Raw genomic sequence first — 12,927 nt, forward strand, 5'->3', positions numbered from 1 at the left:
TGCTTTATACTCCTGAATCGCCCTATGAACGAGCCGGAGCGAGCGCCTTTTTCTTCTTGCTAGTTCTTCGTCTCTCGGGAGTTGTTCCCTACTAACACGTCGCCTCTCTTGCCACCTAAAGCGGCCTGGGGTTTGGAGCGTGCCTCTGTTGAGCAATAGCTCTCTCCCTCGACCGACTACCAGAATAACCTTACAAACGAAACCAAACGAACGTGGACCCCGGGAAAACGGACCCTGTGCTCTTGGCTCCATGCTAGGAACAGGGAACGGAAGGGTCGACTTGGAGGCTACACGAGACAGTGGGCGGTTCCCGGATCCCCGATGCTTACGGACTTTTACGCCGCGCTGGCAGCGCCGCTGGGGGGCGGGGCGGCGGCGGCGGCTGGCTAACAAACAGCGGATCCCTGCTCTCCCTCTCGCTTTTTCGCGGGACTGAGAGAGAGGAAATCGGAGTTTCCATAGTAATAGGGAGCAGCTGTGTGGGGCGGGGCATAGACAGCCAATCCGCGATCTGAGGGGCGTGGTAGGGGGCGGCCAGGTAGCTAATCCAAACGCGGGGCGGCCGGGCGAATTCTGGCCGACGTGTCTCTCTAGGCGGAGAGTAATCGTCACGTGCTGGGCAGGCAAAAATATATATGTTGCGAAAAGCGGCGTGGACATGAGGAAGAGGGATGAGCCGGGCGGCTAGGGACACCTGTGAAGCAAGGGCTGGCAGTCGCCGAGTGAAAGCAGCAGGCGGGGCAGCAAGTCCTCGGAGTCCATCGGATGCCCTCTTCCTTGGAGGCGATGGTGAGCGGAGGGCCGGAGTTCGGGGAGAGGGGGGTGGGCTATGAAGAGGGGCCCGACCTGCTTCAAGGGGTGAAGCCAGGACTCGTGGAAGCAGGAGCCCCCAACGGGGCTGTCCCGGACTCCCTGCCGGAGGTGCGCCTCACCTGGCGCCGCTGGGTCATCGTCTTCCTCTTCAGCTCCTATTCCTTCTGCAATGCTTTCCAATGGATCCAGTACGGGAGCATCAACCTCATCTTTACCAAGTTCTACGACGTGTCCTCCTTTGCGATCGACTGGCTCTCCATGTGCTACATGATCGTCTACATCCCGCTGCTTTTCCCTGTGGCCTGGCTCCTTGACAAGAAGGGTCTGCGCCTCATTGCCCTGGCCGGCTCTGCTCTCAATTGCCTGGGGGCCTGGGTGAAGATCGGCAGCATGAAACCCAACCTCTTCCCAGTCACTGTCCTGGGGCAGATCATCTGCTCGCTGGCTCAAGTCTTCATCCTGGGCATGCCCTCCCGCATTGCTTCGGTCTGGTTTGGGCCCCGCGAGGTCTCCAGTGCCTGTTCAATTGCTGTCTTTGGCAACCAGGTAGGAAGCGAAATATCCAGGTGTAAATGACTTCCTGCTGAGTAGGCATGTATAGGATAGCACTGTAAAATGAGAGAGGAAGTGATGGTAACTTTTTGAGTGGGGAAGTTGCACGTTCTTGACAACAAACTAGCAGAAAAGCTCAGGGAAGTTTAGGAAAACAAAAACCAATGGAGTGTAATGTTATCTGAAGTATTGATACAATGAGAAGAGAGATGTCTATGAAGCAGACACAACAGGAAAAAATGTGGCACACTTTGGGATTCACAAATGTAAGCGCTAGAATCTCAGTCTTCGGTGGTAAGATCATCATTCTACCCGACTGTGGAATGCCCTCCCCTTGGAGGCCCAACTGGCGCCAACGCTGATTTTATTACGGCGCTTAGTGAAAACATGGCTTTTTAACAAAGCTTTTAATGGTTGAATTCACTAAGCTGGCAGATTGTTTTAATAATTTTACTGCTTTTAAATTATATATTGTTTTAACTTGGTTTATGGTTTCATTTGTTTTTAGCTGTGTATATTTATACCGTATGCTTTTATCTGTACACCGCCCTGAGATCTTATTGTTATAGAGTGGGATATAAATGTTTTAAATAAATAAATCTGGGAATACACTGAACTCTGAGCAGATGCCTGCAGACAGCCATTTGCTTTATAAAAGGCACTTTTTTCCACTTGAAAGATACTGTCATATTAGTGTGTGTGAAAAGAGCAAGGAAGATGACTTGGAGAACTGGGTGTAGGTTTGTGGTACTAGTCTAAGTATGAAATAGAAATGGCGAAGCATGCTGAAAAGAGGAGACTTTGGGGTGATTTAATATTAAATTTAATATTAGGTTGGGCCAATATTAATGTAACTCTGTGGTAGAAATGCTCTGCATAATGTGTGTATAGAACTCTTCTTGCTGAATGAGAGTTTGAGCGAGTTGAGAAAATATTGCTTTAAACAGCATATCTTAGTCTGGTTTCCAAACGAGCAGGGGGAGCGGTAGTTACACAGAATTTCTAGTGATACAGCTACATCTGGACCTCATGGCTGGTGTCCAGGGCCCAGCACTCCAGTGCCCCCATTCTCACCTCCCCCTCAGTGACCAACCAGATGATAGGGGCAGTAAGAAACAGCAACTCGGCCAACATGACTCTGGTCATCACAGCATCCTTATTTTAAGCATTTTATACTTCCAAGGTAGCTAGCTGGGCATGTACATGGTACAGATGTTCATTTTATTGTTTTACTTAAAATATGTATTATTCCTTTCTACAACAGAATGGTGCTTCTTCCCAAGTAAATGTGTTTAGAGCAGTAGATGCAAACTCCATTTTATTCATGTTGTCATTATGGTGCTATGATTTATGTGAATTTTAAAATGCACAATTAAACATGTTCGGTTAAAGTGCCTCTTTCTTCTTTTTAATTGGGCTTAGCAAACAGAGAGTTCCCCCCCTTTCTCCCTAACGTTCTATCAGGCATGGAGATGCAATTGCAAAGCATGGGATTGAGAAGTTTGGGAGAGAAAAAATGCTAGTTGTGTGCTTCACAACTAAAGTAATGCACATAGCTGTCTAAAGCTCCCCCCTCTCCAATGGGACCAAGATCTAAAGTTCCCTAGCTGCCCCCCAGGTATTTCATATTCTAGTGCTATGGATATTTGTTGTTTTGTTCCTGTTGTGCTTTGGAAGGTGCAGAGAACACCTGGATTCTGATGCCATTTGACTCATGCTAGGGATGCTGGGTTATGCCTGCTGCTAATTCCCTGGTTGTCCTGCCAAATGGCGTAAACTCAGAATGGCATTAAGCGCCCCCTATTCAGCATCAGCCGGTTTCCCAGATAGCTCTCTCATGATACCGACAGTGAATCTAAACACTTCCGCCCCTTCTTTCAAAGTGGGCTTTGCTATCAGATAAGCAATCGCTGCAGCTTGCTGAGCAGGGGACATAACAGATTTGTAAGTGTACATAAAAGTACAATTCTCTCTGGTAAATGTTTGTGCGTGTGGCGGAAGTGTTTAATGTTCTCTGTCCTGCCCCCAGGATACTCACAAACTCTGATTCTACTGGATCAAAGGCGATTCCCACACACAGCTGCCATTATCTTGATTAAGTTGGACTAGCCAAGTTCTTCTACCTTAGAAGTGGTTTGCTTCACTTATGAAACCAAGGCCTTAATTTTAAATGTCAGAGCATGCAACTACCCTTCCTCTCCCAAAAGACTAATAATCTGTTCCTCTTTGTGGTGCCACAGGGATGCTCTTTGTTGTTTTTGTTGCAACAGACTAACAGAGCTACTCCTCTAGAAAATTTAAATGTTTACTTGAATGTAAACTTTATGAGTCTTTGAATGTTCCATTGATTTCAGTGAAACTTGCTTCCATGGTAGGGTGGCCATATTTTGGAAACCAAAAAGGAGGTCAACATGGTTGGCCCCCAAGAGGGCGTGCCCACAAACATGTCTGGCTACACGGGGCATGTCAATCACCAGGGGGTGTGCCCACCTGAACATAGCCTTCGAGTTTGAAGGATATGGCTCCAGCGGTTTTTTTAAAAAATGAATTATATAACCTCAAACTTTAAAAAATTCCTTAAAAATCAACAGGTGAAAGGATGTGCTTTAAACTTGGCTTGGCTAAAGCCCTATTTAAGAGCTATCATAGTGCCAAGTTTCATCTCTTTCCCTTTAAATATGACAGTTCTAAAAATAATAATTTTAAAACCTCAAACTTAAAAAAAAATCATTAAAATTATTGGATGAACAGATGTGCTTCAAACTTGGCAAGGCTAAAGCCCTACTTAAGAGCTATCATGATGCCAAGTTTCATCTCTTTACCTTTAAAAGTGATGTTTTTTTTAAAAAAAAACCTCAAACTTTAAAAAATTCCTAAAAATCAACAGAGGAACGGAACTGCTTCAAATTTGGCATGGCTAAAGCCCTACCTAAGAGCTATCATGGTACCAAGTTTCATCTCTTTTATCTTTAAAAATGGCGGAGCTGTAAGCATTTTTGTTAATTCCCATTAAATTAGAGCTGCCCTTTGGGTGGGGAGGATGGGAAAAATCCGGATTTTTCTTCAAATTTCATAATCCCCCTTCCTGGATTTGTCATCAGAAATCCTGACAGATCTGGGTTTTTCCTGTCATTTGGTCATCCTATATAGCACGCTAAGTGTTTCTAATTGGATAAACACCTGCGACTCTGCAATAACTTGAATGTAGAGATTCATTGCAACTGATGGCTGGCATGAGGGTTCCCCTTTACCTGAAAATCTCTCCCTCTTTTTCTCTTCCTCAACCTTCTCCCCTTATAAAGCATGTTACTTTCAGCTGTTTATTTATTTTTTACATTTCTATACCGCCCAATAGCCGGAGCTCTCTGGGCGGTTCACAAAAATTAAAAATAGCTGTTGTGCTAGGGAATATTACTGCTGATATATACTCTGACCATTAATGATCTTGTTTTATTTCCAAAAGTCAGGATATTACTGTAGTTTCTGCTACGTGAGCTGAATATGATAGACCAAAATACATTGCCGTTTGGCTCCTGTATGTCTTCAGGAAATGCTCAGCAGTGAGACTCTTCCCACCATTGGTGTGGAGTTGTTGAAGCATCCATCGCTTGTAGTTCAGGCTTCACTTCTGTAATACACAGCTCAATACCTGAGGCAGCCTAACGCTGACCTTGCTCAAAACATGCTGCTGGTTTCAGGACTTCATGAGTTCTGAGCTCTCCGGAGCAATGTGCATAATGATGAGCGTAGTAAACAGAAGTCAGTGTCACAGGAAGCAAGCATTTCCTGTCTAAACATTATTGGGTGTACACATTTGAGAGGAGGGCAGTGCATGAGTCTCATGAATTGAAACTGGTTGCTTATACCTAAGGAGAACCTCTTGCAAATGCCTCTGATATGTTTTGAGTGGCTCTTCATAACAAAGGCACCTAACTTTGCAAAATCCATTTGAGCTGGTCTTTGAATACTGAGTAAGCAGCTGAACAGATCCTCTGTAAGTTTTGTGTCTAGACCAGGGATGGGCAACTTTGGGAGGTCTGGGGGGGGCGTTTTTGACCACTCCCGGAGCATATTGGCACTGGTTTGTCACTAATGTATGGTGGCTAACTGCTATGGAATGCTACAATAGCCAAATTTGGCTTAAAAATATAAATTTGACTACTTGTATTATATAATGGTTTGCTGCTGGTTTTTGGAGCCAAATTTATGTGGTGTATTTTTTGCCACCACTATGAATCTGGGGTCTATGTGGGCTGCATGAACTCATCTACATGATTATTTCCTCCCCCTCCCACACACACACTGTAGTAGGGGGCAGCAGGGGCTGCATGCAGCCTACGTTTTGCCCATCCTGGTCTGGACAGACACGCACTTTAGTATGTCAACTGGGGGAACTCAACCATGGAGACTTTTACTCCACTGAGTTTGAGTGTGGGATCCCTACCTTGCCAGAAGCAGAAGTCAGTTCCATCACTGTAACAAGAGCTGACACTTTGTGAAGTTTGTTGCAGCTGCTACATAATGCACTGCAGATAGCGATGCACTGGAAACATGCTGATATAGTGGTCCACAGCTGTGCAGATGGGTGTGTGTGCAGTGGATGCTGACATCTGAGCAGCATGTTTACTTTGGGGATTGTGTGTGCTGCTTGAACACATCTCCACGATGACTGGATTTTTTTAAAAAAAAATTTGCATCGGATGAGCCCAGAGTCTCTTTCTGCAAGACCTTGCATGACTGCTTAGTTTAAATGAAGTTGGTGTCTCTTTCCAACTCTTCGCTCAAGACAGATTCTAGTTACAAACATTCTTAGGGGTGGGGGAGCCTTTGTTGTTGGACAACAACCCACTACCCCCATGCTGGCTGGAGCTGCTGGCGGTTGCAGTTTAAGTCTAACATCTGGAAGGACACAGGTTCCTCACCTCTTTTCTAAAGGTTCTTCAAATAGCTTGTTTGCCTGATATTGGGTAATCCCCACTTCTGCTTCTTAGTTGGTTAAACTAATATATACTTCCTTGGAACACAATGTCGCAAGAGGACTCTGTGGGACTCATTCTGCCTTCCTAATTTCCACTTAAGTAACTCTGCCTTAAACGTAAGAGGACCAGAATGCAAACACTGGGTTAAAGGGGATATTGTGGGTATGTTACTGACATGACCTTAGGGACACTAGACATAGAAGGCTTGGGGATTTTACTTTTGGTTCAGTGAGTCCCTCCTATGTGACAAAAAGTTTGGATGGGATCCTGTAATAAAAGATTTGGTGTGTTAGGAGTGGCACACTGGACTATTTCTGCAGAGACCCCAGCTTTATCACAGAATGCTGATATAACAGCTGATCATTTACCTAAGGCAGGGGTTGTCAGCTGTTTGGGGCCATGGGCACATTTGGCAATTTAAGTCCTGGACATCATCGCTGGGTGGCTGCTGTGGAAGGCATGGTAAAGGATAAGTAACCAAGGTGTGGTCAGTGCTCCAACACGCTAAACAACTCCTTTGAACCCACAATTTTCAGTACCACCAGAAACCTATTGCACAGCAATCCAGCTGCCAGTAAAAGAAGGGTGTAATTTCTCTTAAAAAAAAAGTGGGAGGTGTAGGGAACATTGGTGGGCTTTAAGCAAGGTATACGGGGGCACATTAGACCCTGCATGCACCCCCATGGCCTACCCCTGACCTTAGGCTTATGTAGCCCTCTCCCTTCACCTGTGCTCTAAATACATTCAGAGAAACACACTGTCTGCTATTGTAGTTTTCTTCTTTATGTGGACTTGTTGACTAGTTTGTTTTAGATTGGTTGCTGTGACCCAGTGTGTTTGACTTGTGCCAGGTGGCTTTCCAAAGTGGCTCTGGTGTCAAATTAACCAGATGCAAAATCTAAAAGTGAAGTCAGAAACCAACCAGGGGCTGGAGTTGGAATGGTGTTCAGGAAGCATGGCTACAAACTGGAATTTGCCATGCAACTTGCTGTTTTTCTCGTCCCTTATCCACGGATCATTCTTTCTTATTTAAGAAAACTGGTGCTACCCAAAAGAAGACATTTTGCAGCTATTCCATCTTTTTCTTCTTAATGGATTTTCTGTGGTGAGAGACAAGATGGAAGAAGCAGTGTGAAAACACAGGAGGGTTATATGTGGAAGATGACAACATTTGGACCTCCTGCAGAATTCGATGATCGTGGCAGGGTGATGGGGCTGTAAAAATCTCATCTGGGGGAAACCAGTCTTTTCTGGTTTATTCTAATTGGATACAAAGTGCTCTGTCGCTATTGGATGGGGAACTGGGGCAAGTTCATCAGCTCTGGGATGCTGACTGTGGAGGCTGCGGACATGTTCAAATGCTTTTTATGAACCGCAAGGGGCTCTGAGTTGGGGGCAGGTGTTGCTTTGGCATCCTTGGGAATAGAGGCAAGAATGCCAAAGCCAAGAGGAATTTGCTTGCAGTGACGGGACAGAAGCTTGACAGCAAGCTGACAGCAAAGAGAAGGTGCTCCATGCTGATTTAAAGGGGCAGCAAGGCTAACAGAGTGCTTTCTCCCCTATCAAGCTGTCAGGACATAGAGGTCATTATTTTATTTTATTATTTATTGCATTTGTATACCGCCCCATAGCCAAAGCTCTCTGGGAGGTTTACATAAGATAAAACATTTAAAAACAATATACAAAAATTAAAAACCACAAAAATATACAAAATGCGCATACAATTAAAACCACTTTAACAACTTTAGAAACGATGAGACGAAAAACCAGACCCAGGCTCATTACGTATTGCTAAATGCCTGGGAGAAGAGAAAAGTCTTAACCTATCACTGAAAAGATGACAATGTTAGCGCCAGGTGGGCCTTGTCAGGGAGATTGTTCCACAGTTGGGGGGCCACCACAGAGAAAGCCTTCTCTCTTGTTGCCACCCTCCGAGCTTCCCTTGGAGTAGGCACCCGGAGGAGGACCTTAGATGTTGAACATAGTGTTCGGGGAGTTTCATGATGGGAAAGGCATTCTGTCAGGTAATGTGTTCCAAAGCTGTGTAAGGCTTTATAGGTTAAAACCAGCACCTTGAATTGTTTCGGAAACATACAGGCAGCCAATGTAAGAAGCTCAGAATTCCCTGCCTGTGGAGGTCAGGCAGGCACCAACTTTGTATTCCTTCCAGCACTTCCTGAAAATGTAATTGTTCCAGGAAGCTTTCCCTTAACGACCAGCCAGTTCACTTTGCATTTTGCTGTTTTTTAAAAAAATATTTTGATGTGTTTTTATTCTGTTTTTATTTTATTTTATCTTGTACATCGCTCCAAAATTTTGAGTGGGGATTGGTGTATATATAAATATTATAAATAAAATAAACTAGTGTTCATAATATTAGTTTGGCAATGTTGCACAGTGAGTGGGAGATGGCGCTTCTGCCAAAGTTGATGTTTTCTTTCCTGTGGATTGGGGGATGGAGTGGGGAGAGGAAGAGGAGGTGCATGGGTGGGAAAGACAGGGAGTTGAGTCTGAAGAAGCCCCCGGAGCCTCGCCCACCCTCAAACTGTTTTGCTTAGAGCAGACAAGGCTTTTATCTGAGATGGCAAGGAGACCATATGGCCTTTGTGACACACCTCAATCCTCCTGCAGGGTTTCTTCCCCATTTCACTGTGTGGTTGAATGGAATATTCTAATTACAAGAATTGCTCCACACTTTGCCGTTGGCCTCAAACTGCTTCGAAGGTTCTGGGGCCAAAGTAAAGGGCGTGTTGTAGCCTGGCAGAGATGTGGCTTCTATATAAATGACTAGGTTTACAAAACTAGATGTGAGCCTGAGGTGAAGTTAAGCAACAGCGAGACATAAATAACTTGTGCTTGCATACCAGCTTCTGAATAGCAGCCGCTAGCTCTTAGTATGGGCCTATCAGCACTGTGCTTATATTGGGGATTAGGTGCATTTATGGCGGCAGCACACCCACTCCCCACAGCCCACACGTACCAGGAGCTCCTGTCTCTCAAGCCTCCTGGCCTTCCACGTGGCAGACAGGAACAATAGAGACCAGTGTAGTGTAGTGGCTAGAGTGTCGGACTGGGAGTCGGGAGATCCAGGTTCTAGGCCCCACTCGGCCATGGAAACTCACTGGGTGACTTTGGGCCAGTCACAGACTCTTAGCCCAGCCTACCTCACAGGGTTGTTGTGAGGATAACATGGAGAGGAGGAGGATTATGTATGATGCCTTGGGTTCCTTGGAGGAAAAAAGGCGGGATATAAATGTAATAAATAAATAAAATAAATAGATAGAGTCAAAAGAACTGTTTTGGTGCAGGATTAGTCAGAAACTGGCATTTCAGTGTTTGTAGCTCTTTGCCATCGCTGAGGGACGTGTTCATGTATCTTCTGCCCTTGTGTGATGTGTAGCCAGCAATTCCTGTGTGATGAAGATGTTCTCTTCTTGGGTGGCCATATGTTCTGTTTTTCAGAAGACAGACCTCTGTATGAAGGCTTGTTGGAGGGGTGTTCTCTATTTGAAGGTGTCCTTTCTTTGAAGGGCTGTCTAGTCCTGAACTATGTCGGAAGAAAGACAGGAGAGGGAGTGTGACTCTGTTGATTCTCCTCGACCTCTCAGCGGCTGTCGATACCATTGACCATGGTATCCTTCTGGGATGACTCACTGAGCTGGGAGTGGGAGGTACTGCTCTGCAGTGGTTCCGCTCTTATTTGGCGGGTCGGATACAGAAGATGGTGCTTGGGGAACATTACTCGGCCCCTTGGACTCTCAAGTATGGGGTCCTGCAGGGGTCGTTTTTGTCCCCCATGTTATTTAATATTTACATGAAGCCGCTGGGTGCAGTCATCCGGACCTTTGGAGTGTGCTGTCATCAGTATGCTGACGTCACACAGCTCTATTTCTCCTTTTCATCTTCAGCAGGAGAGGCTGTGGATGTGTTGAACCGGTGCCTGGCTGCGACAATGGACGGGATGAGGGCTAATAAACTGAAACTCAATCCAGACAAGACTAAGATGCTGTTAGTAGGTGACTCCGCTGACAGGATAGGGGTGTGTTCTACCGGTTTTGGATGGGATTGCACTCACCCCGAAGGAGCAGGTTCGTAGCTTGGGGGTTCTTTTAGATCCATCATTGTCACTTGAGGCTCAGGTGACCTCAGTGGCACGGAGTGCCTTCTACAAACTCCGGTTGGTGGCCCAGCTACGCCCCTATCTAGACAGGGATAACCTGGCTTCAGTTGTCCATGCTCTGGTAACCTCCAAGTTAGATTACAGCAATGCACTCTACGTAGGGCTGCCTTTGAAGACGGTTTGGAAGCTGCAGCTCGTGCAAAATGCAGCGGCCAGATTGATTTCAGGAACCAGAAGGTTCGACCATGTAACACCTGCTCTGGTCCGCTTGTACTGGCTGCCTGTATGTTTCCGAGCCCAATTCAAGGTGCTGGTTTTGACCTATAAAGCCTTACACGGCTTGGGACCACAATACCTGATGGAACGCCTCTCCCAACTTGATTATACGCGGTCACTACGTTCAACACCTAAGGTCCTCCTCTGGGTGCCTACTCTGAGAGAGGCTCGGAGTGTGGCAATGAGGGACAGGGCCTTTTCGGTGGTGGCCACCAGACTATGGAATGATCTCCCTGACGAGGCTCACCTGGCACCAATGCTGCTATCTTTCCGGCGCCAGGTTAAGACTTTCCTCTTTGCCCAGGCATATGGTGGCACATCTTAATCACCCACATATTTAGTTTTTTTTAACGGTTTTTAATGCTTTACGTGTGTATATCCTGTGTTTTAGAATTTTAAATTTTGTATACTTGTTTTTATCTTAATTTTAGAATTTCTGTAAACCGCCCAGAGAGCCCTGGCTATGGGAGCGGTATATAAGTGCAATAAATAAATAAAAATAAATAAAATAATAGTTTGGTTTAAAGATAACCGTAAGAAGGGAGAGCAGGGCGGTGCATGGAGTTACTTGTCCACAGTCAGCACCTGGACAGCAGACTGAGCAGGCACTCAAGTCACCTGGTCATGGTCTTCCCCAATATTTGAGAGATCGTACATATTTAAATAGAAATACTATATATACTATAGGTACACACACAAATCCTGTGCAAAACTGTGCTCTCTTTTGTCCTCTCTTTTTGGATGAGTTGGGGATTATTTATGAGTGGCCACCCTATTCTCCTCTGCTTTTTAGATGAATAGCATTGGGCATGGGTCACTTGTTCTCGTCAGCAGGTTTCTGGGCATTAGCAGGTTGGACATATTTATTTCACAATATGATGAAACTATGAAATGTATTCCACTTCCACTTATGGTGTGCTCTGTTCATACTTTTTCTTCTGGAGTGTCTCTTTGACCTCAGTAGTGTTTGCTCATATACTGTTAGCTGACTAACCATTCTCTCTGCACAAACTCAGTTCATTTATTATTATTATTATTATTATTATTTTATTTTTTTATATAGCACCATCAATGTACATGGTGCTGTACAGAGTAAAATTTCTGGAGTCTGTCCTCTTATCCAATAGAAATTAGACACGGGCTGCAATCCTATCTCCACTTACCTAGGAGTAGCTCCATTTAGTAAAGTGGCATATTTCCAAGTAAGCATAGGAACATAGGGGAGTTGCTTTATACTGTGGTCAGATCATGGGTCTATCTAGCCCAGTAGTGTTGGCAGCAGTGCTCCAGGGTTTTAAGGCAGGAATATTTCCTGCCCTAACTGGAGATGTCGGAGATTGAATCTGGGACTTTTTGCATGCAAAGCAGATGCTCTACCTCTGAGCCACAGCCCCTCCTATCCCATGGATAGGATTTCACTGTTAAGAAAAAAAGGAATTCAGGATTATTATTATTATTTTAAAAAGGATGTCAGTCTGGCTTAAAGGTAACAACATGTGCAGTGTCTCTGTTCAGGGTGCCAGCCAGCTATACTCTTTTCCAGGATGATACAAATAATGTATTAAAAAGGGGACTGCAAAGAGCTCCAAAAGGATCTCCAAAGATGTACACTCTCTCTGTGTTAAGTCAAGTGGGCTTCAGAATGCCTCTGATTTCTGTTGTTGTATGTTCGCCTCTTGGCATGGATGCTTGACAGTGAATGATAGCCTGCAAGGAGTCACAATTTCTGAATTAGTGGTCCGTGCACTTTGATGAAGAATAGGCAGACAAGCTGTTTAATGGCAATGGAAGAATATTATATCCCATCATCTATGGCAGCCTATCCTTGTTAGCATATACCGGCCTAAGGCAGAGTACTAAAGGATGCCAAGGAAGGCTATGTGCACCACGTGTAAAGAGAAATGATGGTCTCTTGCCTTTTGCATTGATTTCCTTCCAAAAACCCCGAAAGGCCTGGCAAAGCTTGTCAATTCCTTTTCCTTTGATAGACATGTCAGACACATTTTAATTATGGGCACAATGTTTCCTGGAAAATCTGCACAGCCATCATTCTAGGAGGCACAACTGAAAGGGAAAGTGGTTGCTAAACTGTAATGTCTTCCTTTTTTTTTTTTAATAATTTTTATTTATTTTCTACACTATATAAACATACAACATTACAATAATAATATTAATAAAAAAAAGAAA

The 12,927-nt window shown here is 44.8% G+C and overlaps 1 protein-coding gene across 2 annotated transcripts in view; it reads left to right on the forward strand.

Annotated features, from left to right (window-relative positions):
- Positions 1-664: 664 nt before the first annotated feature.
- The window catches only part of FLVCR2 (FLVCR choline and putative heme transporter 2), a 49,110-nt gene continuing 36,847 nt past the window's right edge, over positions 665-12,927 (forward strand). For both annotated transcript variants that reach the window (XM_063117885.1, XM_063117884.1), the window contains exon 1: positions 665-1,359. In XM_063117885.1, coding sequence (XP_062973955.1) covers positions 766-1,359 — 594 coding nt within the window. In that variant the 5' untranslated portion in view covers positions 665-765. The remainder of the gene's footprint in view (positions 1,360-12,927) is intronic.

Source organism: Elgaria multicarinata, chromosome 2 (assembly GCF_023053635.1).
Source record: "Elgaria multicarinata webbii isolate HBS135686 ecotype San Diego chromosome 2, rElgMul1.1.pri, whole genome shotgun sequence".
NCBI lineage: Eukaryota > Metazoa > Chordata > Lepidosauria > Squamata > Anguidae > Elgaria > Elgaria multicarinata.